This window comes from Microtus oregoni, unplaced genomic scaffold (genome assembly GCF_018167655.1).
Source record: "Microtus oregoni isolate MIOR12 unplaced genomic scaffold, Mior012 000016F_ref0000370, whole genome shotgun sequence".
Taxonomy (NCBI): Eukaryota; Metazoa; Chordata; class Mammalia; order Rodentia; family Cricetidae; genus Microtus; species Microtus oregoni.
The window spans coordinates 24,337,896-24,365,429 of NW_024543075.1; the positions used below are offsets into that span (position 1 = coordinate 24,337,896).

At 38.0% G+C, this 27,534-nt stretch overlaps 1 protein-coding gene across 1 annotated transcript in view; it reads right to left on the minus strand.

Moving 5' to 3' along the window:
- Positions 1-533: 533 nt before the first annotated feature.
- Positions 534-27,534, minus strand: part of LOC121457679 (phospholipid-transporting ATPase ABCA3-like) — a 121,256-nt gene continuing 94,255 nt past the window's right edge. The window contains exons 23-30 of the mRNA XM_041666601.1: positions 18,401-18,588; positions 17,292-17,417; positions 16,892-17,086; positions 13,767-13,954; positions 13,218-13,388; positions 12,778-12,968; positions 1,209-1,282; positions 534-674 (exon numbers count right to left, since the gene is read on the minus strand). Of these exons, the coding sequence (XP_041522535.1) occupies positions 534-674; positions 1,209-1,282; positions 12,778-12,968; positions 13,218-13,388; positions 13,767-13,954; positions 16,892-17,086; positions 17,292-17,417; positions 18,401-18,588 (1,274 nt within the window). The remainder of the gene's footprint in view (positions 675-1,208; positions 1,283-12,777; positions 12,969-13,217; positions 13,389-13,766; positions 13,955-16,891; positions 17,087-17,291; positions 17,418-18,400; positions 18,589-27,534) is intronic.

The following is a 27,534-nucleotide window of genomic DNA, read 5'->3' on the forward strand; positions in this document are numbered from 1 at the left end:
CTGCTCTGTAAGGCTGACTAGGGCAACTGTTTTACTCTCTGATCTCCAGGCAAGCTTTATTTATTAACATACAAATGAAATATTACTACACCACCCAGAGCCACATCCTGGGCCTTTGGTTGGTCCACCCTAACATCTACCACATCTATGCCCTGCTGGAATGTGTGAAGGGACTGGTCCCGTGGAACAATAACCACAGGATCTCCATGACTTGGGGCAGCTGCAGGATACCTGAGAGAAGTTTCGGTGAGGATCCAGCGATGATGGTGTGCCGGAGGCCTTGAACCACACCAGTGACTCATTGCAAAGAATAATTTGTGGGAGGGACTAACTGGACAAAAGGGTACACTGAGGACTTTTAAGTTTCAAAGTAGAGTGAAAGAAATCTTCACGGTTCGGATAGCTTGTCATTCACTCAACTTTCAAAGCCTGCAGACTACCTTCCCCTGGGTGCTCAGTCTTGTGAAAGACTCCTGTGTATTCAGTTGGGGACAGCAGTCTGAGAACAGAGGGGCACTGGTTGGACTGCAATCTTATAGCATGTTTATTTCCTCAGGAGCTCTCCTCCTGTCGGTATTAGCAAAGGTCAGAAAGATTTGCTCCAGCGTCACTTGTTTGAAAGAATAGTCTTCTAGATTGAATAGCTCTTTAGCTTCCTCCATAATTCCAAATACCTTAAACAAACAAATAAAAGGCAAAATTACCAAGCAATATCACTAGGTAACCCTTTCCCCACCCGACCTTCCCCAACTAGGACACAAAGATAAAAGGAGCTAAAAAGCAAAAAGGAAAGACAACTGAAAAACATTAACAAGCAGCTATCCTGCACACCCCTTCCCCTCTTCTACTTTCACATGCTGTTGGACAGAATCTGGACATGGAACCCAGGCTGGACTCATATTGGAGATTCTCTTGCCTCAGCCTCCAGAGCACTGGGACTGTAGGCTGGCCTATCCGTGCAGACCTAATCAATCATACTGTAGGCTGGCCTATCCGTGCAGACCTAATCAATCATACTCACTCTCTTGCTGAACATGACATAATAATATAATTTGGGGGTCAGAAGATTTAATCAGTTAAATTCAGGTGGCCTTAAAAGTAACTTAAAAGTTTCTAATTCTCTGGTAATCGGATCCTCATGCATATGCTTAAGTCCCCGTGTTTTCTATTTGCCCTCTATTAACACGTTAGACTGCCATGAACTTTACCCTTCCCCAGCAGATTTCCTTGCTTGGAATATAGTAGCCAATAATCCCTTGAAACGCCTGGTTTTTGATGTTACCTAAGAAGAGAAAGATTTTTGACAAATTAGTAATGGAGAGGATCATAATGTTTCTTTTTAATAAAAAATACATTGTTTTATAGTGTTGGCTAGCATGGAACATGCTATATTGTCCAGAATGGCCTGGAACTTTCTATTTAGTTCAGGTTGAGATTCAATTTATGGCAATCCAACTGCCTCTAATTCTCAAGTTCCAGGATTACAGGTGTGTATCACCACACCTGGCTTTGGACCCTACTATTTGGTAGTTTTGAATAACTCCTAGGTAATTTCTATTTTAATTTTTCACACAAATGGAAGAGAGAATATGTGCAGTTAATACAAAAGATATAATCTTCAAGATTGTAATCATTAAAAGGGATGACTGTGATTATCTCAATAGATTTACTACTTTTAAAAATACTGACTTATTATTATTATTACCTATATATTATTATTATTAACTATAGCTTGAAAAATTGCAGAGGATTGACTAATTACATTTGGAACAATTGGTAACTCATATGATCAGTTACAAAACCTGAGATTTATATGAATCCTAGTGTTTGGTACCAATACTGTAGCGACTTCTAGTTAGTAGGATACATTGGGAATCACCACCAGTGGAATGAACTGGGATTAAAATGTTTTAAAGGCAAGCTAAAATAAATGTCAATAAGAATAGCAATTCTTTTGTAATGAATCCATACACAAAATTATGAGTAGTTTTCAAGTTTTTTAGTGCAAAATATATTAACTACACATAAATAGGGTATCAGAGTATTATTATAAAGAATCTATGTTTTTTTTGAGGAAGTACGCCATTGAGACAGGTTTTGAGAGTTCCACCCTTCCCTTTTGCCCTCCTCACTTTGGGGTTACTGTTGATGAGGTAATCTTTCAGCTTCTTGCTTTGGCTGTCTGCTGCCATGCCGTCCCATTCATTACAGATTTTACCCCTCTGAACCACAGAAAATAATCTTTCTTCTAGAAGCTGCTTTAGTTATAGTATTTTATCACAGTGCAGAAAATGACTGACATCTATAGCTTGGTGGCCCACAGTAAAGCTAAAGGTAACTGACACTCGCCACTCCCGATGGCGTCTGTTGTGATCAGACTCATTTTCTCTTCCTTAAAGGCAACCACTTTCCCTGGCTTCTATTGTTAACCATCTCTTAGCTGTTCTTTATTGTATTATTGCTTAAGAATGAACTCCTAGATATAATTGCTTTGTTTTGAATTCTCTGTGCTTTGCATGATAGCACACATACGCCACATATTATTTTTATCTATATTTTCCACTCAAATACGTTGTCATCTGTAGCCATATATTACTAATTTCTAGTAGTTGTTTCAGCAGTTGTGGGCACAGAGAAGGGCATCTAGACCTGCAGACAGCTCCCACCACACAGAGGACTAGTATCAACAGGTAGCTGCAGAGTAACAGCATACGACCGTTAGCTTAGTTCATAAAAGGCAACACATTTTTCATCTCAGTGTTTTCAATGTCATTTTATGTTCCTGCATTGTGAAAACAATATTTCCATGTAGCAGCAAACTGTCATCAGCCATGTGGACAAATCTCTTTCATAGCAGATCCACCAGAACCAACGAGACATCAAACAATTCCACACCATGAGAGACACTGGACCAGAAACACTCAGCTAAGCCATGGAAATTATGAGATAATAGGTGGTCACTACTGTTTTGACTACTGTTTTCTTTTTTGTAATTTGTTATATAGCAATAAATATATATCCAGCTTGAAACTATTATATGTATATAATTTTGATTTGAACACTGTCTATGTTCTGAAATTTTTGTAAAATTAATTTCTAAGAATGTATTGTTACCACAAAAATATCAAGTATTTTTTATCCTGTTTTTATGTGTGTTCCTCTTATTCATTCTGTGCTAGTTCTTGGTGTGGTTAGTCATCTACATGTTAACTGTCTTGATGATGGACTTGCATTTCACTGCAAGGCTTAGTTTGTATTCCCTAAATGATAATATCACCCTATATGTGTACTGACTACTTTGGTTATTTCTTACAGTATAAAAATCACACCCTCCAGAGCCTTCAGCTTCTAGACTGCTGGCAGTACTGAAGTGACCACTGGCTATGTCCAGCCTGGCTACGGAGAGTGCGCAGTGTTGTTGCTGGCAGTGGTTTCAGTCTACTTGCTTATATTTTGAACTTCCTGGAAGACACTGTCACTCAGTTTCTGTTATAAAATTGTCTCTGTGTTTTCAGTCTTTTTATTCATGAGCTCTATTTTGTGTGTGCATGTAAAATCTCAAGATTCAATACTAGGATACCATAAACATTTGCCACACCATAGTCATTTGGTTTTAATTTCAGTGAACATAATTTTCACCTGTGAAATTTTTACTTTTTTGTATTTGTCCTTTTTCATAAAAATTCTTTACCAAAACATAACATATACAAATTTTCTTTTTGGAGCTAACATCTCTCTATATAAGCCTGAAACTCTCTATACAGACCAGGCTGGCATCACACTCATAGAAATCCATCTGCCTCTGCATCCTGACTGATGGGATTAAAGGCGTGTGCTACTACATTCAGGCCACAAATAATATTTTTAAAGTCTTGTACATAATTTTAGTGAACTTAAAAGAAGAGGCCATATTTTACAATTCATTTTATGAGAGGAGAGAACCTTGATCCCCAAATTAAGCAATACTAGTGCCAGGAAAGGAAAATTAGGCCAATACACTTCTAAGCACAGACGCACACATTAATCAAACATTAGCAACTCAAATCTATAAATGTTTAAAAGTAGAATACATCACAAGCAAGTGAGATAATATTGTAGGAATAAAAAGTTGACTAACATTGAAAATCAAGGTAACTTTCCATAAAAAGAAGAGAAAAATATGTAAGTATAAAATTCAACGCTCATAAATAATTAAGATTCATGGTAACTTAGGAAAAAATAGCATTTCAAGTAATCTACCCTATTAACTTTGTCCAACTGTGGTATCAGGCACTGAACCCAGGGCTTCACACGTATTACACAAACACTGCACCATCAAACCACACTACACAGTCAGTTTTTACCTTTTGTTTTGAGAGAATCAGGTCACCCAAGCTGGCCTTAAACTTGTGATTCTCCTGCCACAGCTTCCTGAATAGCTGGTTACAAGTTTATACCACAAAACCTGGTTTCCTTATATACTTTTAATAGTCTTCTATGTCTTGATCTCCAGGTATAGTAATGAATTCATTCTTTAAGTCCTATCAATTTTTTGCTTCACATATTTAAATGCTCTTTAAGGACTGATATACATTCTTGCAATTGATCCTTTTACCACACCGATGACACTGACTACTCAAGTCAGAGATCTTTTGCTATAGTTTGAATGTTTTCCCTTGAAACTCATGCTGAAGTTTAGCTGCCATTTTAACGCCGTGTAGATGTGCAGCCTCTGGGAGGTCATTAGATGAGCTCAGGGGGATATGTCCCCTAGGATGACATCAATGGCTTTATGAGAAGAGGGAAATAGATGAGTGTTATCAGTCAGGTTCGGTCTGTCTCCCCATGTGATTACTTATGCCATGTTATGAAAGAGAGGGAAGGTCGTCTTCCAGAGTTGAGTGGATGCAGGATCTTTAACTTCCCAGCATGCAGAGCTGTGAGCAAAGCAAACTTCATTTCCTTCTAAACTACTTAATGTCACACATCTATTCACAGCAATAGAAAACTGACTAAGATATTAATCAAGCCAAAAGTATTAAATGGCATGTCACATCTCTGCCTAGTGATCAGAATACAGTAGTGGAACCAGAAAGAACCAGAATCCTGGGACAAATGATGGTATTAGTGTGCCACGTGGATGGTGATGTGCTGACTGAAGCTAGCACAGAAAACTGAGTACATCTACAGCCAACTCCTGCTCCTAAGGCTCAAGGAACATTAAGGAAGAGAGAGAAAAGGTTGTAAGAGTGAGAGGACCAGGAAGTCTGCTGTGAGACTGTGTCTCTTAGAAATGACAGGGATGCTGGACCCATGACACTTCACCAATATGGCTGAATAATGGCAGTATGAGTAGAGAAGCTAATGCAAACGGTGGGGGTTGGGGAGAGTCTCACTGCTAGGAAAGAACTGTAAGCAACTGAAGATGGCTAAGAGAGGAAGGATTAGTCTTCCCTGGGGATGAGCCCACTAACTGTTTATCCAATACAAAGTGCTCAGCCCTCAGTTCACATACATACAAGCCACAAAAACAAACTAAGTAGATTGTATTTATATGTTTTTCTGTTTATACAACAACAATAGTAATAATAAAGGGCATCAATTAGAGAGGAAGTGAGGGGGCATAGGAGGGGTTGGAGGGATGAAAGAGAAGGGGGAAGTGAAAGTGATATAATTATATTTTATCTAAAAATATTAAAACCTCAAAAAAATGAAGGATAGCTTTCCTCTCTGACCCCAACCCCAATGGCTTAGAGGCTCTTCTCCAACCTTCTCTCAACTCATCCCATCATCACAGCCTCCAGCACCAGCAGCATTCCCTGGGAACATACCAGCTGAGAGGGCCAGGGAAACAGGTAAACTGACCGAAGCCCTTCACCATTCCCTCCTCCCCTCCTAATCCAGTTCCCCAGTCTCACTCATAGCTGTGCAACAGAACACCTGCTGCAGCCTTCTTCATCCCCTGCCCACATCTTCAGTGGATCCCACAGTCCTTCCTCCCCCACTTGTTGCTTTATCCCAACCCCCACTCCCTATTAACTACTAACCCGCAGACCACTGCTGCCAGGGAAGCAGGCAGATGATTGCAGGTCTTCTTTCTCCTTCTGTTCATTCCTATCTAATCCCCCAATCTCATTCTGAGCTCTGCAGAAGACCTTCTGGGGTGACCACACATCACTCTCTTTCCCATGGAGACTAAATAAGCAGATACTGGTGGAACACTCTTTTCTTCCCTTCCGTAAACCCTTTCAGACCACTAGCCTATCTGGAACACCCACTGGCCATACCTACCAGTCCCACAAAAAATTTCCCTATGGCAACACACAGCCTCCACGCTCTCCTAAAATTCAGAGAGGAAATAGAAACCAAGGAATGAAACACCCACCCAACAAAGACAAAACCAGACAGATATCAGCACCTAGAACTATAAATTTTCCAATCTCAGATGCCTAGAAGCCAGCATGAAAACACAATAAGTAACAGCCAGGACAACATGTTTCCACTAGAACACAGAAACCATACCAAGCTCAAAGCCATTAAAAATATTTTCAACAAAATCAAAGAAGAAAAATTTCCTAACCCAAAGAAGGTGATGCCTATCAAGGTGCAAGAAGCTTAGAGAACACCAAATAGATTGTACCAGAAAAGAAAGTCTCCTTGGCATATTATAATCAAAACACTAAACATACAGAACGAAGAAAGAATATTAAAAGCTGCAAGGGAAAAAGAACAAGTAACAAATTAAGGCAGACCTTTTAGAATTACATGAGACTTCTCAGTGGAGACTTAAAAATCCAGAAGGGACTGGCCAGATGTCCTGCAGACTCTAAGACCACAGATGCAAGTCCAGACAATTATATTAAGCAAAACTTTCAATCACCATAGATGGAGAAATATGAGACATTCTATGATAAAGTCAAATTTAAGCAATATTTAATCTACAAATATAGACCTACAGGAGGTGCTAGAAGGAATAATCCAATTTAAGAAGGTTAATTACAACCATGAAAATACAGGGAATAAGTAATCTCAGACTAGCAAAATCAACAGAAGTAAACTCTCTCTCTCTTTCTTTCTCCATCACCACTCCAAATAATAACAACAACAAAATAACAGGAATCAACAAACATTGGTCGTTGATATCTCTGAATATCAATGGTCTCAATTCTCCAATAAAAAGACAAAAAATAGACTTCAAACCAAAAATCACAAAAGACAGCAAGGACACTGCATAGTCGTCAAAGGAAAAATCCACCAATATGACATTTCAATTCTTATTATCTATGCCTCAAATACAAGGACATCCATGGTTGCAAAAGAAGCTCTACCAGACTGTAAATCACATATTGATCCTCACACAGTTAGTGAAAGACTTCAGTACGCCTCTCTCACCAGTAGACAGGTCATCCAGACAAAAACTAAATAGAGAAATGCTGAAGCTAGCAGACATTATGAACCTAACAGATATTTACAGAACATTTCACCCAAGCACAAATGAATACATCTCCTCTACATCTTATGGAACTTTCTCCAAAACTGATGATACACTTCTACAGAAAACTAATCACAACAGATACAAGCAAACTGAAATAACTCCAGGCAACCTATCAGACCACCAAGGATTAAAGCCAAGGATCAACAACAGAAACAACAGAAAACTTAGACTCATGGAAACTGAACAACTTTTTACTGAATGAAAACTGGAAATTAGGGACTTTATAGAATTCAATGAAAACGAGAGCATAACAAACCCAAACTTATGGGATACAGTTCATTGTGTGGTGCTAATAGGAAAGTTTATATCAATGAGTACCTACATAAAAATCTAGCAAGAACTCCTAGATACAACTTAATAGTACACCAGAAAGCTCTAGAACATAAATAAGAAATCACACACCCAAAGGAGTAGATGGCAAGAAAAAAATCAAACTCAGGGCTGAAATCAATAAAATATAAACAAAGAGAACAATACAAAGAATCAACAAAACAAAGAGTTGATTCTTTGAGAGAATCAACAAGATAGAAAAAAACCTTATCCAAACTAACTAAAAGATACAGAGAGAAGAATATCCAAATTAACAAAATCAGAAATAAAAGGGGGGGCATAACAACAGTCATAAAGGAAATCCAGAGAATCTTAAGGATATACTTTAAAAACCTGTACTTCACCATATTGGAAAATCGAAAAGAAAATTTTACAGTGGGTACCACTTACCAAAGTTAAATAAAGATCAGATAACTGATTTAAAGAAAGCAGCCATTAAAAGTCTCCCAACCAAAAAGGCCAGGGCCATATGGCATATACTTTTAACACAGAATTCTACCACATTTTCAAGAAGAGCTAATGCTAATACTCCTCAAATTATTGCAAAAAATAGACACAAAAGGAACATTTCCCAATTCATTTTATGAGGTCACAGTTACTCTAAAAGTGAAACCACATAAAGACCAAACAAAGAGAATTATAGACCAATTTCCTTTATTAACTTAGATGCAAAAATACTAAATAAAATATTTGCAAACTACATTCAAGAATACATCAAAAAGATCATCTGCCATGATCAAGTAGGCTTCATCCCAGAGATGCAGGGATGGTTCAATATATGAAAACCAATAAATGTAATCCACCATATAAATAAAGTTAAAGAAAAGGACACATAATCATTTCATTAGATGCAGAAAAGGCTTTTGACAAAATCCAACACCCCTTCATGATAAAAGTCCTAGAGAAACTAGGGATAAAAGAGGCATACTTAAATCATAATAAAGTCAGTTTACAGCAAGATTATAGCCAACATCAATTTAAATGGAGAGAAATTCAAAGCAATTCCACTAAAATCAGTAACAAGACCAGGTTTTCCACTCTTTCCATACCTATTCAATACAGTACTTGAAGTCTTAGCTAGAGTAATAAGAAAACTGAAGGAGACCAGGGGATTCAAATTATACAGAAAGAAGTCAAAGTATCTTTATTTGCAGATGATATGCTAGTATGCATAATCAACTTTAAAAATTCTCTTGGGGGAACTCCTACAGCTGATGAATCACTTTCAGCAAAGAAGCTGGACAGAAAATTAACTCACAAAAATTAATAGCCCTCCTATATACAAACGAAAAATGGTCCGAGAAAAGAATCAGGGAAGTGACACCTTTCACAGTAGCTTCAAATAATAATATAAACCCTCAAATAATATAAAATATCTTGAGGTAACTAACCAAGCAAATAAAAGGCTTATATGATACAAACTTCAAGACTTTGAAGAAAGAAATTGAAGAAGATATCAGAAGATGGAAACAGCTCCCATTTTCATGGATCATTATGATTAATATAGTAAAAATGGCCATCCTACCAAAAGCAATCTACAGATTCAGTTCAGCCCCCTTCAAAATTCCAACACAATTTTTCACAGATCTTGAAAGACAATTTTAAGCTTCATATGGAAAAAAGCAGGATAGCTAAAATAATCCAGAACAATAAAAGAACGTCTGGAGGACTCACCATTACTGACTTAAACCTGTACTACAAAACTATAGTAACAAAAACAGCACTGTATTGGCATAAAAACAGACACAATCAATCAAATTGAACTGAAGACCCAAATATTAGATTTATGGACATCTACGGACACCTGATTTTTGATAAAGTAGCCAGAGACTGGGGAAAAAAAGCCCCAACACCTTCAACAAATGGTGTTGGTCAAACTTGTCTGCATATAGAAGAATGCATATAGATTCATGCTTATCAACTCACACACAACTCAAGTCCAAGTGGATCAAATACCTTAACATAAAACTAGATACATTGAACCTGATAGAAGAGAAAGTAGGGAATAACCTTGAACTCACTGACATAGGAGAAGACTGAACAGAACACCATTAGCACAGGCACTAGAATCAACAGTTAACAAATGGGTTCTCACGAAACTGAAATGCTTCTGTAAGTCAGAGGACAGTATCATCTGAACAAAGCAGCAGTCTACAGAATAGGAAAATATTTTTACCAACTCCACATCTTATAGAGGCCCAATATTCAAAGTCTATAAAGAATTAAGAAAACCTAGATAGCGAGAAAACAAATAACCCAATTAAAATGGGGGTGCACATCTAAACCGAGAATTCTTAAGAGAGGAAATAACATGGCTGAGAAAATTTTAAAGACACATTCAATATCCTTATCCATCAGGGAAATTCAAATGAAAACTACTTTGACATTCTACCTTACACCTGTTAGAATGGCTACAATCAATAAGACAGGTGACAGCTCAGACTGGTGAGTATGTGGAATAAGGGGAACACCTATCCATTTCTGGTGGGTGGGCAAATTTGTACAGTCACATTGGAAATCCATATGGATATCAGTATGGTGGTTCCTCAGAAAGATGGGAATTGATCTACCTAGCGATCCAATGACATCACTCTTGGTCATGTACTCAAAAGGACCCTTCACCCTACTATAAGGACACTGTTCAACAACATTCGTTGTTGCTTTATTTACAATAGCTAGCAATTGGAAACAACTTAGATGTCCCTCAACAGAAAGAAAATGTGGTACATTTATACAATGGAGTATTACTCAACTTTTAAAAATAACATCATGAAATTTGCAGGCAAATTGATGAAACTAGAAAAGATCGTCCTGAATGAAGTAACCCAGACCCAGAAAGGTAAAAACATGCATCCACGTACATGTGGATATTAGCCTTTAAATAAATGATAACTTAGCTACAATCTGTAGACCCAGGGGTTAGGCACAGAGGAAGGGGCTAGGCCATGGATCTCCCTAGGAGAAGGACATATATTTTATTGGTAGACTGGGTGCTGTGGCAGGTGTGGGAAGGGAGGTTCAGGTGGAGAGAGGGAGGGAAAATAGGGTTGAAGAAGAGGATGTAGGGAGAGATAGCTAGAATTGAAGGGCATTTGAGGGTTGGTATGGAAACCAGTGGAAGCTTTCTAAAATATATGAAGGTGATTCTAATGAAGTGCACAAATAGTGAGGGAGACCAAGTCCCAGGTGGCCATCTCTGTCATCAAATGAACCTGGACTGGGTTATATCCAATTGAGTTCTCGGACAAAAGGGTCCCAAGGAAATCTTCAAATAACTCAGGCGGTTGCCAAGACAATAGGTTGCTCTCCACAAACTGACAGCCAGGCCTCATTGGTGAAGACAAACGTCATATGACACATTGAACATGGAGAGGTTGGGTTGGTGCCTACATAGAACCTTCACCACCACGTTCTAGTGTCTTACTTAGGTACAGAAAGGTACTCTGCAGACTACCAAAAGAGGTATGTAAACACCAACCTAGCCACAAAACCTTTGATCTACAGTGCACCTAGGGCAATGGTGGCACAGAGTTTATGGAGTAACTGAAAGTTCACTCCATGAGATGTCAACTTGACACACAAACTAGAGTCATCTGAAAGGAGAGAAATATAATCGAGAAAATGCCTCCAGAAGATCCAGCTGTAAGGCATTTTCTTAATTAGTTATTGATTAGAGGAGGGTCCAGTCTGTTGTGGGTGGTTCCATCCTGGACTGGTGGGCCTGGATTCAATATGAAAGCAGGCTGAGCAAGCAATGGGGAGCAAGTCACTAAACAGCACCCCTCCAAGGCCTCCGCATTGTCTTCTGCCTCTAGAATACTGCCCTGTCTGAGCTCCTATCTTGAGTTCCTTCAATAATGAACAACATTATAGAAGTATAAGTCAAACAAACACTTTCCTCCCCAACTTGCTTTTTGGTCATGGTGTTCTCTTGCAGCAGTAGAAACCCTACTAAGACAGAACTCATACCTGACATTGCTTGAGTGACCAAGAACCAGAGAGTAGTTGCTCAGAGACTTAGGGCAAAACTAAATAATACTGATCTTAAAAAAAAGTAGCAATAAAATGACTTATACTGACATTTTGCTAAGTCAAGGATCAGTGCCCTGCTCAGTCATGATCAAAGAAGCTTCCTCCTGCAGCAGATGAGAACAAATATAGAGTCACACAGGCAGACATGCAGAGAGAGACAGACCTTGGAACACTCAGCCCGAAATGGGATGTCTCCATCAAATCCCTCCCTGCAGAGTTCAGGGACTATGCAAAAGAGGAGGTGGGAAGACTGTAAGAGTCAGAGGGGAGTAAGGACATCAGGAGAAGACCCTCTGAATCAACTGAGCAAGGCTTTTATGAACTCACACAAACTAAGGTAGTACAGGGCCTGCTTATATGTTATGTTCCCAATTCAGTATTTTTATGGGACTCTGGAGTGTGTTAAAGAGTGAGTCTCTGATTCTTTTGCCTTCTCTTGGGGTTCTTTTCCCTCTATTGATTTGCCTTGTCCAAATTTGATGTGATGGTTTTTGCTTTACCTTGTATTTTATTTTATTATGTTTGTTATCTCTTAGAAGCCTATTGTTTTCTAAGGAGAGACAGACAGGGGAGTAGATCCAGATGAGAGGGGAAGTGGGAAGGAACTTGAAGGAGTAGAGGGAGGGGAAACTGTAATCAGAATATATTGTATGAGAAAAGAACCTATTTTCTATAAAAAGAAAAAAAATTAAATTAATTCTACATATTAATTCATACTACCAACTTTAGCTTATTGATTTTTTTCAAGGAACTATTGAAAACTTCTGCTATCAGTGAAAATCTCTTAGTAAACAACAGGGATAAATTCATAGAAATTATTAAAATGAGTTTGGTATAAGGGTTAAATAAATATGATTAATTCAATGAGATCTATAATTGAAAACATGTAGCAGGGCAGTGAATATAACTTAGTAGTCATGAGTCTATCATACCTATGTTACCTGGGAAAGTTGCTTCAATAAATTTTTTGAATTCTTCTACTTTATCTTCATTCTTAGCAATATTGATCTTTACTGTTAGAGTGTACACATGACCAAACTGCTTTCTGACGTGCTGGGGGCTGCCTAGGCATGTAAACCTCCCATTTACCATGAAGGCCAGCCTCGTACAGAGTGCCTCACATTCTTCCATTCTAAGAAGAAAAAGAAAATATTCTGAGGAGACTCTTTCAGAGAATAAATGGAAATAGCTAGGGTTGGAACACTTAGCACTGGAAGCCTTGGCACTACAGGTGGTCACGACTAAGATCATATGGGACAGGGACATTTGGAAGCTTACAGCAGTACATACCTAAGTCCTCATAGTCCTGACTGAAATTTATTCCATCCTACACCCATTGCAGCAACTTCCAGTTTCTAACCAAGCTTCCAATGGCTCTTACCTGTGAGAAGTTATGATGACAGCTTTACCAGTCTTACAGATCCATGTAACTGTGTCCCACAGCAGATGCTGAGCTACTGGGTCCATGCCAGTAGATGGCTCATCCAGGAAGGCAACTGAAGACTTTCCCATTAGGGCGATAGCAGTGCTCAGCCTACGTTTGCTTCCACCACTCCATAATGTGAAGAAGAAAGAGTAATATATGTTATTAATTCATAGGATTGTTTTTACATGTAGAATTCTGTGATATGATTCAAACTGATGATTAGTGTGCGTGTGTGTGTGTGTGTGTGTGTGTGTGTGTGTGTGTATCTCCATGGAGATATAGGGAAATTTTTTAAATACAAAGATTGTTCTGAAACATGCAAAAGGCTAACACCATCCAAGTGGGATATATTGTTTTCCTGATGTCTGAGCTTTGGCAGAGAGCTAGGTTGTTTCACAGTCATTACCTCCATGTGCCAGAGAGGTAGAAATGGGCTTTGTGGGCATTCACTCTAAACAGAAAACGTACAGGATAGGTCACTTATACAACAACACAACGTCTCACCTGTATGTGCAGATTAGCTGGTCAGCAATGGGTTCCAGGTGCACTGAATGAAGAAAGGTTTCCACATACTCTTTAATGTCTTGCTCTGGAACCCCCCACAGCCTAGAGTACATGATCAGCAGTTCCCGGCCTGTCATGTGGTTCAGCACAGATTCGGACTGAGGACAGTAACCAACTCTTGACCTAATCTGAATCAAGAGGGTAATTATGAGCAGTAGATCCTTGTCAGCTATTCCACGGAGTCTAAATCTCAAAGGGATGAGGTATAAGACGTGAAGCTGTTTAACTCTCACTACTAAAAAAATCTGATACTTCTACAACTTCCACTAAGAATGGTTTGCTCTTTCACCTTCAGCATCTTTTTACAGATGGAATTCAATGAAGTAAAATAAGGTATCAATATCACCACTAGCTGGAAATATATATATATATATATATATATTTATGTATTTGTGTATTTCTGTATATATATGCACACACATATAATCTATATATATATATTCATATTACTATGATGTGCCTCAAAAAGGCCTTTGTTTGAGTGTTTAAGAGACAGTGAGCATTGTTAATATCCTTATTAAAGTATTTTGTTTACAGCAATGGTCCAGTAACTTCTGTCAGATCACCTCTCTCACAGATAGGAATTATAAGCTGCCTCTCAATACACATATACAAAGTAAATAGGAGTATATATTTTTATGTATTTAATCAAGTTAATGCTAAAAGAATTAAGCTAACATATCACTTCATAACTAATATGGAGTAAAATTTATGTAGAGTGTGAATTCAGCCATTTCAAATGCCTGTTAAAATACTTAAAGGAATATAACAGAACTAAAACTCTCCCAATGCACTATTAATAATATCTAGGATATAATCTAAAATTAGTTGGCAAAAGATGTATGCAAATTACCCACACTTCAGTGAGCACAGTAGAAACTGGCACTCAAATAGCCATAAGACTGGAATAATCAGGTTCAAATTTGAAAGACACTCTTACAACTATGTTTAAATGAGGACAATGAAAAAGTTTGTCATTTAGATAAGTAAGAACACATGGCAGAAAACAAAACCACGACAAAAAAACAAATGGAAAATTCCGAGCTAAAATTTATGTTTGAAGTTGGGGAGGTGGCATAGTTGGTAACATGCTTTCTACTCAAACCTGGGGACTGAAGAGCAGACGCTTAGCCCTCACATAAAAAGCTGGGCATGGCAGTAGTGGGGCCAGATAGATCCTGAAGACTTCTGGCCAGGAAACCTAGCCAAATGGTGAGCTCCAGCTTCAGTGAGACACTGCCTCAAGAATTAAGGTAGAAAAATGACTGGGGAAGATACTTGACATTGACCTCTGACCTTTCCAAGCACAAATATGCATCTGTATCCACACACGTGTACATGCATACAAACATGTACACAAAAATAAAGTAATTATGTCAGGAAAAATAATTAACATGAGGTTGGATGTAATTTGAAGAAGAAACAATATAAACTAATCATCATGTGTATGTCTACACTCATTTAAATAGAAAATATGTAGGAAAATAAAGAGAGTCACAGAATCTCTGGAATGAGCATATGTAGAAACAGACCTAGGAAAAACAGGCAAATGTGTACTTTTTTTTTTGAGTGTCTCTGACTTGAAAAATCATAAGCAATAGGGAAAATATTAACAATTAAGAAATGTATAAAAGATACAAATAGACTATTTATAGGAAAGTTATTTAATTCTACTCATAAGAAGGAAAAAGAAAAAAAAACTGCTCAAATAGCATTTTTTAAAATGGACCACACCAAAAAAAAAATTGAAAAGATGGGTCAAATAATCCATTGTGGTAAGTGCAGGGGAAAAGACAGTGTGCATATTCATATCCAGGGAAAACAGTCTGGTAAGATTGAGAAGATGGTGCAAGGTACACAGCCAGATCCCCAATACAATGGAGACAGACCTTTATAGCTGACTGGATGTCAGCGGGTTTGTAGAATGACAGTGGTTACTGCTTTTACCCAGGAAGGACGTAACAAAGTTAGGGACAGAAGGTATGAGACTTGCTAACTGCACACCACTTACTTTGGTTTCACCCCGTCCTTAAGTAATGAATCCCTTCTTTGTTCAGTTTTGCTGGTATATAATTTTAGACTTTCTGTCCTGCTCTAGGTGCTGAGTTACAGCTTTGTCTTGGCTATCTGCTGACACCGCAGGTGTAATTTTTCACTTTCCCTTGGCTGCACAGGCAGCTCTCTTCAGACCTGTGTATGCACTTTATCCCCACACCTGCCTTGTCTATGTGTCACACCACTGTACCAGGCTTCAGAGAACTCCACTGGACACTTAATGGGTTGAAAACACCCAAGAACACCAGTCAATTTCTTTCTTAAAAGTTTATTTCTTACCTTGCTTGAGAGAGAAAATTTTATCCAGATTTTCCCTCTAACTTTCCAATTTTCATTTCTTCTCCAGTTCCTTTATTCTGTATTTCAGTGTTGATAATTCACCAAATAGAGTCCATATTCTTTCTATTGTACACATTACTTACAGACTATCTCATTTACTTCCACAGTTTAAATTTCATCCATATTTTGATAAACCCCGAATTCATATCACTTTCCTATCATGGGTTCATACTGTGAATTGCATGCTCCCACTTAGACATATCAGAGATGCTCAAGATCCAAATGCCCTCCAAACATAACTCTCTCAAGATATTTATCATCTTGGTGACTGGAGTCTTCACCCTCAGAAGTTCAACATAGAAACCCAGGCATCATCTTCCTTTTTTTTTTTTTTTTCAAAACTTGCATCCTCATAGTGCTGAGTCCTTTCAGTCCTTTCTATTTTCACAATCATTTTTTCTAATTAGTTGTGTTTCAAAACTGATGTCAGGGCAGGTTAGCTGCAAGAGCGGATCTCCTCCAGGTCTATCTATTTGTAGACACTCTGTCTTTGTTTCACCGGAAAGGGTACTTTCCTGCCCTCAGACTCAGCATGGCCAGGGAGTCTTTTCAATTCTAAGAAATGAGGACTTATGGATCATGGTTCTTAGCTTCCCTCCCCTGTTCCTTAACAATTTGCCTGTCTGTCTCCTCCATCAAGACATGAAGTCATGGACTAAGGAAAGAAATACCTTTCTTGGATTTTTGGTGACACTCTGGCCATCGATCAATGCGACTCCAGAGGTGATAGTCTCGATTCCGGTCAGCATTTTAAAGGTAGTAGTTTTTCCAGCTCCATTTAATCCAAGCAATCCAAAGCACTCCGACTTCCTGACTACAAGGGAGATATTTCTCACAGCCTCAACAACAGGGCACTTAAAATAAATCTGTGAAAGTTAAAAACAAACAAACCGAGACACTGGTCATGAACTACAGAGCTAATCCCTCAGACTCTGAAAGCTGACAAAGCGACACTCTCACCAGAGTCCCCTCCCGTCCAGGCCTCTGCACAACTGCAGTGTACCAGTACTGCTACTGGTCAGTTAAAGGCAGGGGAAAAGCTTAAACTCCAAGGCCAGGAAGTGGCATTACCTTTGTAACTTCACTGAGGACCAGAGGGGTATGCTGGGACGTGAGTAGCAGTGTGTGAGCTTTCCTTCTTTCTTCCTGTATGCCTTCGTCCTCCTCTTCTTTGCTTCCTAGGTCAGACTCTACAACCTATATTTGCAGGACAAGGAGTACACATGTGGGCACTCTATAGAGAACTGGTTTAAACCAACAGATTTAAGAACACTAACTTGTGGGTTTAATATCAAAGATATGAGGAAATATCGAGCAGTTTCTAAGACCCTTTCTCCCTGCTTCCTGAGCTTCCTGAACTCTCACGTACAAACAGACTTCTGGTTGGCTCCATTTTAGAAGAGCAGGGGCAGTAAAGGAGAGTCAAAGACAAAACTCTACGAAACTATCGTTCTGAACATTCTGTAAGAGCCAGGAGCAGGGGCTGACTCCAGGGCATTAGTGATTTCTGCACACAGCAGGGCAGCTGCACACAGGGACTCACAGTAGGTGTGACAACAAGCACAGGGCCTGAGCAAGCTCAATCCAGACAAAAGCCCAGCGGGAAGTAGGGGTGGGGTGGGAGCAAAATCCCAACTCTAGCTGAGGAGCGTTTGGTTGTTGATAGCTTCAGAGAGAGGGAGAATTAACTTTCTTTCAGGGTGAGATGCCCTGGTAGGTCGTCCAGACTCCAGTGGAAGACTACACATCCAAGAATATTTGGGCAGCACACATTGGACGCAGTAGGCTTCAAAAATAAAAAGAGGGCACAAAGTTGGGTATGTATGAACTGGGGGCTGGATCTGGGTGGAGCTGGGGAAGGGGAGGAATTATCATCAAAACACAGTGTATAAAATTCTCAAAGAATGAAAATGTTTCTATATTTAGAGTGAACAGCATGTTCTTACTAGCATAAGGACAATTAATTTCAGTTGTAGCTAGCCCAGGAAGAATGACTTATTTCCTAGGGGACTAACTCAAGCTAAGATATTTACCCCTCAAACAAGTCACAGGTCTCTTTTAGTGTAATCAAATAACATTTTCTTTAACAAGTAATAGAAATGAGAAAATGTACATTTTTATTTTCTGGCTGAATGTTGCACTTTATTTAAATTATATTTAAAGTCTAATTAGCTACTTACTTGACTGCTGTTTCTGAATTTGTTGTAGAAATAAAAAATAATGTTACGAAAGACCAACTTCTTCAGGTTCCAGGAAACAGTCTCCAGGCACAAAAGCAAAAGGAGAAAAACTAAACCCATGGCAGCCAGCATGACCAGAAATTTCCCAATGCCGTGCTCTCCAAAGCCATACACATTATTCTGAGTATCTGAGGACACAAGGGACACAGCTGTCTTACTTAAAACCAACACAGCATTTGAAACAGTGCCTTACAGTAAGACATACAGGAAGAAAATGATCTTCTGTCTTTGGTTATTTTCAGACACTCATGTAACCAAGGCTGGTCTTCAACTTGCTGTGAGTTGAAGATGGTCTGAAATTCTTGACCTTTTTTTTACCTCCCAAGTACTAGGTTCATAGGTATGAATGTGCTCAAGATGAATTTTAAGTTAGATTTAAGAATTATAGGATGTAGCAAATAAGTAACTTGTTATTTTCTTTGATCTTCCATGATGTGGTTATTTATAGTTGTTATAAAAGTTGATCTTTTATTTATTTTCCCACTAGCTTTTCTGTTCTCCATTTTGGCACTGAGGATTGACTCAGGGACTCAGTCATACAGCCAGTGCTCTCCCACTAAGCTTCACCTGGCCCTTCTGCCAGGGTTAGGGAGACAATCTTCCCTTACATGTGATGAACATCTGACCTCATTCTTTTCTGCAAGGCTTATTGCTTGCCCCACCCTAGCTTTGCAGATGCTCTCCCTCCAGCTACTTATATCATGGAACACCATCATTCTTTGAAAAGTCTTCTCTTAAGGTGTATGCATATACAGTATAAATTTCCCCTTGAGAATTTCTTTCAGTGCAAGCTATAATTTTTGTTATGTTGCTTTTGTTTTCATTCATCTATTTTCTATTTCCTCTTTTGATTATTTTCTTGAAATTATAATTATTTAAGCTTGCAATTTAATTTCCATATACTTATTAATTTCTAACATTCTTTTAGTGTTAATTTCTAGTTTCATACTATTACTGTTAGAGACAATATTTTATATAATTTTGTTGTTTTAAATGTATCCAGACTCATGGGTTAAACTGTTATCCTGGGGAATATTGCATGTAAGACCTATTCTGCCATTCTCAGGTTGGGTGTTCTTCATATACTTGCTAGGTTAAATTGGTTTAAGGCATTAATCATGCTTTCTGTTTCCTTTTAGGATAGCTTTTTATCTAACATCGAGTATGGGGCACTAATACTGGACATAATGGCGCACACCTTTAAACTCAGCACTTGGGAGGCAGAGACAGGCAGATCTCTGTGAGTTTCATTGAGGCAAGTCTAGTCTACATAGTGAGTTCCAGGACAGCCAGAGCTACAAAGTGAGATCTTGTCACAAAAACAAAACAAAACCCAAAGCAAGCAAACAGAAGTATGGAGCAGCAAAGTTTTCAGCTATTAGTATATAACTATCTTCCCTTTGGTTCTACATTTTGTTGAATTTTAATATATTCTTGATGATGTGACATATTTATCTACATAAAAATTGGCTTTTATATCTCATAAAATTTGACATAAGATCTATTTTGCAGCCAGGCGGTGGTGGCACGTGCCTTACCAGCACTTGGGAGGCAGAGGCAGGTGGATCTCTATGAGTTTGAGGCCAACCTGGTCTATAAGAGCTAGTTCCAGGCCAGGCTCTAAAGCTACAGTGAAACCGTCTCAAAAAACCAAAACCAAAACAAAACAAAAAATACCAAACAAAACAACAACAATAAAAACTCAGAAAAGATCTACTTTGCTTTATATTTGTAAACTCAATGAAGTTAAGTCTCAACTTTTATTTGTATAGAATTATTTCCATTTTATTTTTAACCCACTTGTATCTCTGTATCTAATATAAGTATCTTAAAGACAGAATATACTTGAACTACTATAAATTCTGAATATGTATGGCTTTTGATTAGAGAATTAAATTCATTTATATGCAAAGTATTGATAGTGACTTGTGTCTGTCATTTTTTCATTTGATTTCTATGCCATATCCTTTTTGTTCTTCAGTCCTTCAATTTTTGTCTCGTTTTCTATTGTTTTGTTGTTGTTGAACAGTTTGGTTCATTTCTTTGTGTGTGTGTGTTACTTTCTTAATGATCACCAACAGGAAACTGCAACCAACATGACTTTCGTTTTAAAAAAAGACTCTGTGTGTGTGTTTACAGGTAACTGCAGAGAATGAAAGTGCGGGATTCATGTGGAAGGTGGATAGAGAAATGGACTGCTGTGAGCTGTTCTTTGTGGGTGCTTGGGATTGATGGGCCCTCTGGAAGAGCAGTGTGGGTATCCCTCAGGGCTCAGGTTGCAATTAACATTAAATATTATGCGAAAAAAAATTTAGTTTGAATTAATTTCAAATTACCTTCAATAGCATGTACACTCAGTTATCATAGTTTTATAAATCTTCCATCATGACCGGGCATGGTAGGTCATGCCTGCAATCCCAACACTAGGGAGGTGGAAACAGGAGGATAAGAAGTTCAGGGCCATCCTTGTCTACACAGAGAGTTCATTGTCAGCCTAAGCTACATGATAATATGCTGCATAGAACCAAAAAAAAAAAAAGCAAAACAAAACAAAAACAAAAGCCTTAAAGCAGAGCAAAGCCAAAACTATCCCTTATGGTGTTGTTTTCACAGATCATAGTTTTAGATACTGTGCAACCACTAGTATAGGCTTTAATTATTGTTATAGTACCAGTTTCCTAAAATGCTTCAGGGAAAACAAGCAGATATATTCCAAAATGCAACAACATTTTGATAACTGCTTTTGTGTGTGTTTTGTTTTGTTTTGAGACAGGGTCTCTCTCCATAGCCCTGACTGTTCTGGAATGCACTATGTAGATTAAATCTGCTTATTATCTAATAACTTTTGCTTTCAGTTGATTTTTATTTAGCTTTTTTTGGGTAGAATATTATACTAGCATAACACTTTCATTTATTTGCAAATATCTTAATTTTCCTTTCTTTATTGGAATAATATTTTCTTTGCTGGATATAGAGCATTTGGCAGTGGGGTTCTGGACTCTTTGAGATACATTTTTGCTATGTATCATAGGTTGACTTCAAACTTGGAGTCCTCCTGCCTCAGCCTCCCAAGTGATAGTGTATGCCATCATACCTGGCTGGATATGGAAATTTTGAATTTTTTCCCTCCATTCCTTTAATTGGGCTAGCCTTTGCTTTCTGGCCTCTGTGCATAGTTCCAGTGAGAAATAAGATGGTACTTTTTTGGGGATCCTTGGAGCCACATCACTTCTTGTGGCAGCTTTCATAGTTATTGTTTTGTCTTTGATATCTGATAATGTTATTTCAGCGTTTCTCATTGTGGAATATTGAGTTTATTCAGATTGGAATTAAGGCTTTTGGATGAATTCATTCATGTATCTTAGACTTTTAAATGTTTTTAAGATTTTCTTACCCTGCTCTCTTCTCTCTTTTCTTAGGACTCTGATGATACACAGTGTGAGGTAGTTAACAGGATCCCACAAATTGCCAAAGCTCTCTCCACATTACCTTCTTTTTCCTCTTTGTCCTCTTACAAAGCTCCTTCATTTTCTGCCAGTTGCAACATTCTGCTGAACACCCCAAGTGGAGTCTTGGCCTCTGTTCTGTGCATTTCCATCCTGAGGCTGCTGTTTATCCTTGTATAAGTACTCACCTATATTGGGGTCTACATTTAGCAAGGGCCCATTCTCCTGCTTTCCTTTAATTTTTGTCTATGGTTTCATACAACTCTGAGTTGATTTAAGACAGTTGATTTAAAGTTGTAATAAGTCCAATTTCTGTTCATTTATTTTTAACCTATGAAGGTTGTTTATTAGTTTAACCCAAAGGCATTTTTGAAAAGTAGGAAGATTATGTTTAATTATCATGCGTATGATAGTCTCCCTTGTCTCTTGAGCTCCCCCCCCCCCCCCCCGACTGGTTTTGGTTTTTGAGACAGAGTTTCTCTGTATAACAGCCCTGTCTGTCCTGAAACTCACTCTGTAGACCAGGTTGGCCTCAGACTCAGAGAGCTCCACCTGCCTCTGCCTCCAGAGTGCTGGGATTAGAGGTGTGCCACCACACCTAGGGTCTTTTAATTTTTGTGTGGGGTGGTAATTGACTGTTTTAAGTTTTACTTGTTTATAATGCTTTATAAACTACTATTGAAAAATTTACCTTTATTGTGTTTTGTCACTGAATATTCCATTAGTGGTCAGATATTGATTTGACAGTATAATCTCAAATGTTTGGGGACAATAAAAAAGGAGGGGAAAAAAGCACTAATGTGTTAAAATTGGTTGTGAGTTGAAGTCATTCCTCTAACACTCAAGTAGTATTTGTATAATCCTCTGGTTCTTTATTTTTTGCTCACACCAAACTTAACTATTTCATAATCTAATCAAAATAAGATTAATTAGGTTCCAATTCTGGATCTATGTGGTACTTTCTCATTTAAAGTATGACCTAAACAAATTATCTTTCATTCCTATTGTAAGCATTGCAGCTCAGAGTTCCATCCTGGCAGTTGAGAGCTAAGGAATACCACAAAATCACCACAAGCATCACAGCTTATAGCCCTGCTACAGGGAGAAGTTTTCTAAATGCAAGTGTAACTGTTCTGCTCTGGCAGGGGATGGTTTTCCCAGTGAAGCTGTTACTTTCTGCTCTGGAGAAGCAGTACAGCTCTGCTCTGCTACCAAGAAGTGTTACAGCTCTATTCAAGTCAAAGTGCTACAGTTCTGCTCCACTAGGGAAATTTTCCCCAGTGAGAGTGGTACAGTTCTGCTTGGCCCCACTCCGCTCCTCCACTCTGCGCTGGTGGAAGTTGATACAGCTGGGCTCTGGGGAAAATGTCATGCCACACAAGTAACCTCACTAAATAAATTCACTGAGAAGAAAGAATCCAAGAGGGTGGCTGTCTCTGCAAACTCAACAGGGTATAGGCTTTTGAGGGGTGGTGGAGCTTTCTAGGGTGGATTTGCATTGGTGGATTTTTGTTGTCTGACTCTGGTGTAAACTTAGGGATTGGTGTAATTTCAAGACATGGTCCTGGGGTCAAGTCAGGGGCAGGGCTTTTTTTCCTTGGCCCTTTTCACCCTATCACACCTTCTTCACACTAGTCCTTCCTAGACTCTTGTGTGTTCTTTTTTTCTTGACTACATCTTGACATTTACCCTCGGTGACTATAGTTACTCTGCATCTTTAAATTCATCTAGAGATGTTCAGAAAGCACTCACAGCACTGAGAAAGACCCCAGGGTTTTGTCAGTGGCAGCCCCTGAGTCGCTCTCTTAGGCATTTACTATACTTACATAAACCACAGTTCTTGGGAACACCATCCGTACTCTCTCTCTGCCATCTATAACCATGAATGCCATACAAGGAGTGAGAAAAAGTAAGTGGATAGATGAAATGTCCATAATATGTTTTTAGCAAACATTAACAGCAGCTTCTTTCTTTATTAAATATTTCCTTTTGTTTGTTTTGTTTTTTTTTTCTTTTGGAGTCAAATGCCCTACTTGCTCTTTCTATAACCAAACGCCACTGCCTGCAGGGGCTAATCCAAAGGGCACCCAAAGGAATGAAATCTGGCAGATGGATGTGTTCCACTTTGCAGAATTTGGCAAATTAAAATATATTCATCACACCATTGACACTTATTCAGGCTTTCAATGGGCAACTGCTTTAAGTTCAGAAAAAGCTGATTCAGTAATCATTCATTTATTAGAAGTGATGGCTATCATGGGTATACCTACACAAATAAAGACGGATAATGGTCCTGCTTATGTCTCTAGGAAAATGAAACGGTTTTTTGATTATTACAATATCAAGCATGTTACAGGTATACCATACAATCCTACAGGTCAAGCAGTCATAGAAAGATCAAATCGAACTATAAAGGATATGTTGAACAAACAGAAAGGGGTGGAAAACACCCCCAGAAATAGGTTACATAATGCTTTGTTAACCTTGAATTTTTTCAACGCTAATGAGAAGGGAACAACGGCTGCAGAAAGACACTGGATAATGGAAAAGTCTACTGAACTAAATCAACCGATTTATTTCAAGGATGTGCTGACCTCACAATGGAAGCCAGGAGATGTCCTGCGTTGGGAAAGGGGTTTTGCTCTTATCTCCACAGGTGAAGAAAAATTGTGGATACCGTCAAAATTAATAAAGGTTCGGTTTGAAGAAGAGAAGCCACTTGGAAAAGATAAATAACAATTCATTCACAAAGATGGCAAGCATACTGATGGTAAGAAATACAGATAGGTTGGGGGCAGGGTTCTTTTCTTATCTCCACAGGAAAATACTCATCTTCAAAGAAATTAAGGGACCCTGAATATTTAATTACTGATGGATGGACACATTTTGTAAGTATTAATTTATACATATATATGTCTTATTAAACATTTCTTTATAAATATGTAGAGCTGGTTTTGAAGTTGGACTCTGGCTCAGTCCCTCTCCAATTCCAAGCCTGTTAGTAAGAGAAAAACCCAGAGTTGCTGGAGTTTCTGTCTCATGTCAAGAGCCATGATATGGGACAGAAAGAAATATGAGTTTAGAAAACATCTTTGCTTTTCTTCTTATCTATCATACTTTTCATTGAATATATCTATCATGCCTTTCATTGAATATATATATATATATGTATGTCTATATATGTCTATATAATTAATGTTTATGTTTTTCACAATGAACAATGAGTTTTTTCTGAAGTGACATTTGAAGTTTCCAGGAAGAAGATGGGGCCCCACAACAACCACTTTACCAGGTTGATATGACGTCATGATACTGATAGCGCTACTACAAGACCTGTTTTGGGTACCAGCTGCACAAGACGATCCCAACTTGGTTAGCTGAAATGGTGCATATCTTGTACAACATTCTGGCCAGACCTCCACAAAATACTCAGAGACTATTTGCAATTTTAAAAGACATTGATCTTGAAATTTAACCATCATTTTACTTTCACAGGATCCCCCAGAAAGAACGTCGCCCCCATGACAGCTGGAAGTAATTCTAGAGGACGACGTCCCCTCTCCCAGTAAAGTTTGCTGTTGGGTTTAAGGACCTCATTTAGGGGTTGGGAGGTTGGGGGAGGAATTTTATAAGCTCAGGGATCATTTTGAAAAAAAAAAAGAGGGATGATGGGATAATAGATTTATAATTGTGAGTTACTGTTTTTAGACAAATATATTGGTATTGATTCTTGTATATTGATACAAAGTTAAATTATATTGACTATTGTATGCATGTTTCTACCTGTTTAAAACATTTTTTATGTATTGACATATATTGTATTGATATATATATTGTATATATTTACCATATTGCAGTGTACATTTCTACCTCTGATTAAGATACTTATATAATGTTTGTGTATTGATATATATTTACCATACTGCAATGTATATTTGTACATTGTTTATATTTGGAGGTCATTATCCTCATTTGTTACACAGTTGTTTATTGTCTTAGTCTTTAAGTTAGATAGATATTGAGAATTATATAGATCAATAGTATTCTGAATTTGTCATTTATAATTAGACTAATCAGGTTCTTTAGATATATAGAGATTATACTCAGTATAGATAGATAATCTTCAACCTCTTCAAAGAGCTGTAGAAAATGGCCTTTAATCTAACTCAGAGTTTCGTGATAGTGAGACACAATTGCTCCTGGCAACACCGCTCTATTCCCGAGAGAATGTTGAACACCAAAGACACTCCACCTGGAGCCTTTCTTTTTGGCAGAACTGGCCTTTGGGCAACGAAATGCCCATACCTCAACCACTGACAGAGATACAGAGCGTGCATCAATGGATAAAACAGGACTGTCATATCCTGCCAAGACAGAATAAGATAGTTTTGAAAAGTTGCTTGCCTTTGACAATGGTATGTCAGTTATGTTAGGCCTTAGCCAAAATTGGTTGAATCAACATTGCAAACGAGACTTTGGGTGATTGCCCAGGTGGTCAGTTGTCTCTGTCAATTGTTGCACATGTTGGATATATCTCGTTTGTTAAGTAATATTTATTCCCTTCTCAGATCTTTGACGGAGTTGAAGATTATATAATTGTAGTTACTCTCTACATTATTTAGATTCTTTGAGATAGAATGTTTAGCAAAACTTTTGTTCTCAATATTGTTTGCTATATTTATTATTTGTTATTATTGTATATAGTTGTATTTGGTTTAGTTCTGTCTTATTTATACAAAAGGGGTAGATGTAGGGATAAGTCCCGCCCCTTAGGGGGCGTGTTCGCCTCAGGCTAATGTTTACCTATAAATCTGGCGAGCATGCTAGCAGAGCTTGCTTCTGCTTTCCTGGTCTCCACGGGAACGGTGGTTCTGTAAGTCTATTAAAGCTGTATATATTTTTACAATCTGCATTCATTTACACCGTTACACATGGGGACCATGGGAGAGGGTTGAAGGGGTGGGGAGAGGCAGGCAGGGAAGCAGAGAAAAATGTAGAGCTCAATAAAAATAAAAAAAATACAGGCATTCATAGGTATACACTCTCCACTTCTAATGGATTTTGCTGTATCTCAAAGGTTCTGATAAGTTGTACTTGTATTTTCACTTGCTTCTAGGACTTTCAAATTTCCTCAATGAGTTTCTCAGGGACTCATTATTTAAGCATGGTATAACTCACTGATCATTTAAGAGTACTAATCTCCTCATATTGTACAGTTCTTTTGTTGTTGACTTGTTATTTTAAAATGCAAGAAACTGCTTTTATTCTCTTACATTTCTTAGTATTTGCTTTATGGACTGTAATGTGATTTGTTTTATAGAAGGTTCAATTGGCTGCTAAGGAAAATAAGTATTCTATGGCCTTTTCAGGAAATTGTCATTTTATGTCTACTGTCACTGAATTGTTTGTCTATTATTTTTTTAGGGGATAAGTCTGGATAATCTATCAAAAATAGTAGTGTTTTGAAGCCATTCACTATTGTTGAATCTAGACCAATCTGTCATTATGTTTGTTTTTATGACACTGGGTACTTAGTTGAAATGTGTTTATCATTGTTGCAGGTTTTTAAATTAAAACTCTAACATTTACTTATTATGCATGTTTCTGTGTATATGTATAAGAACATGT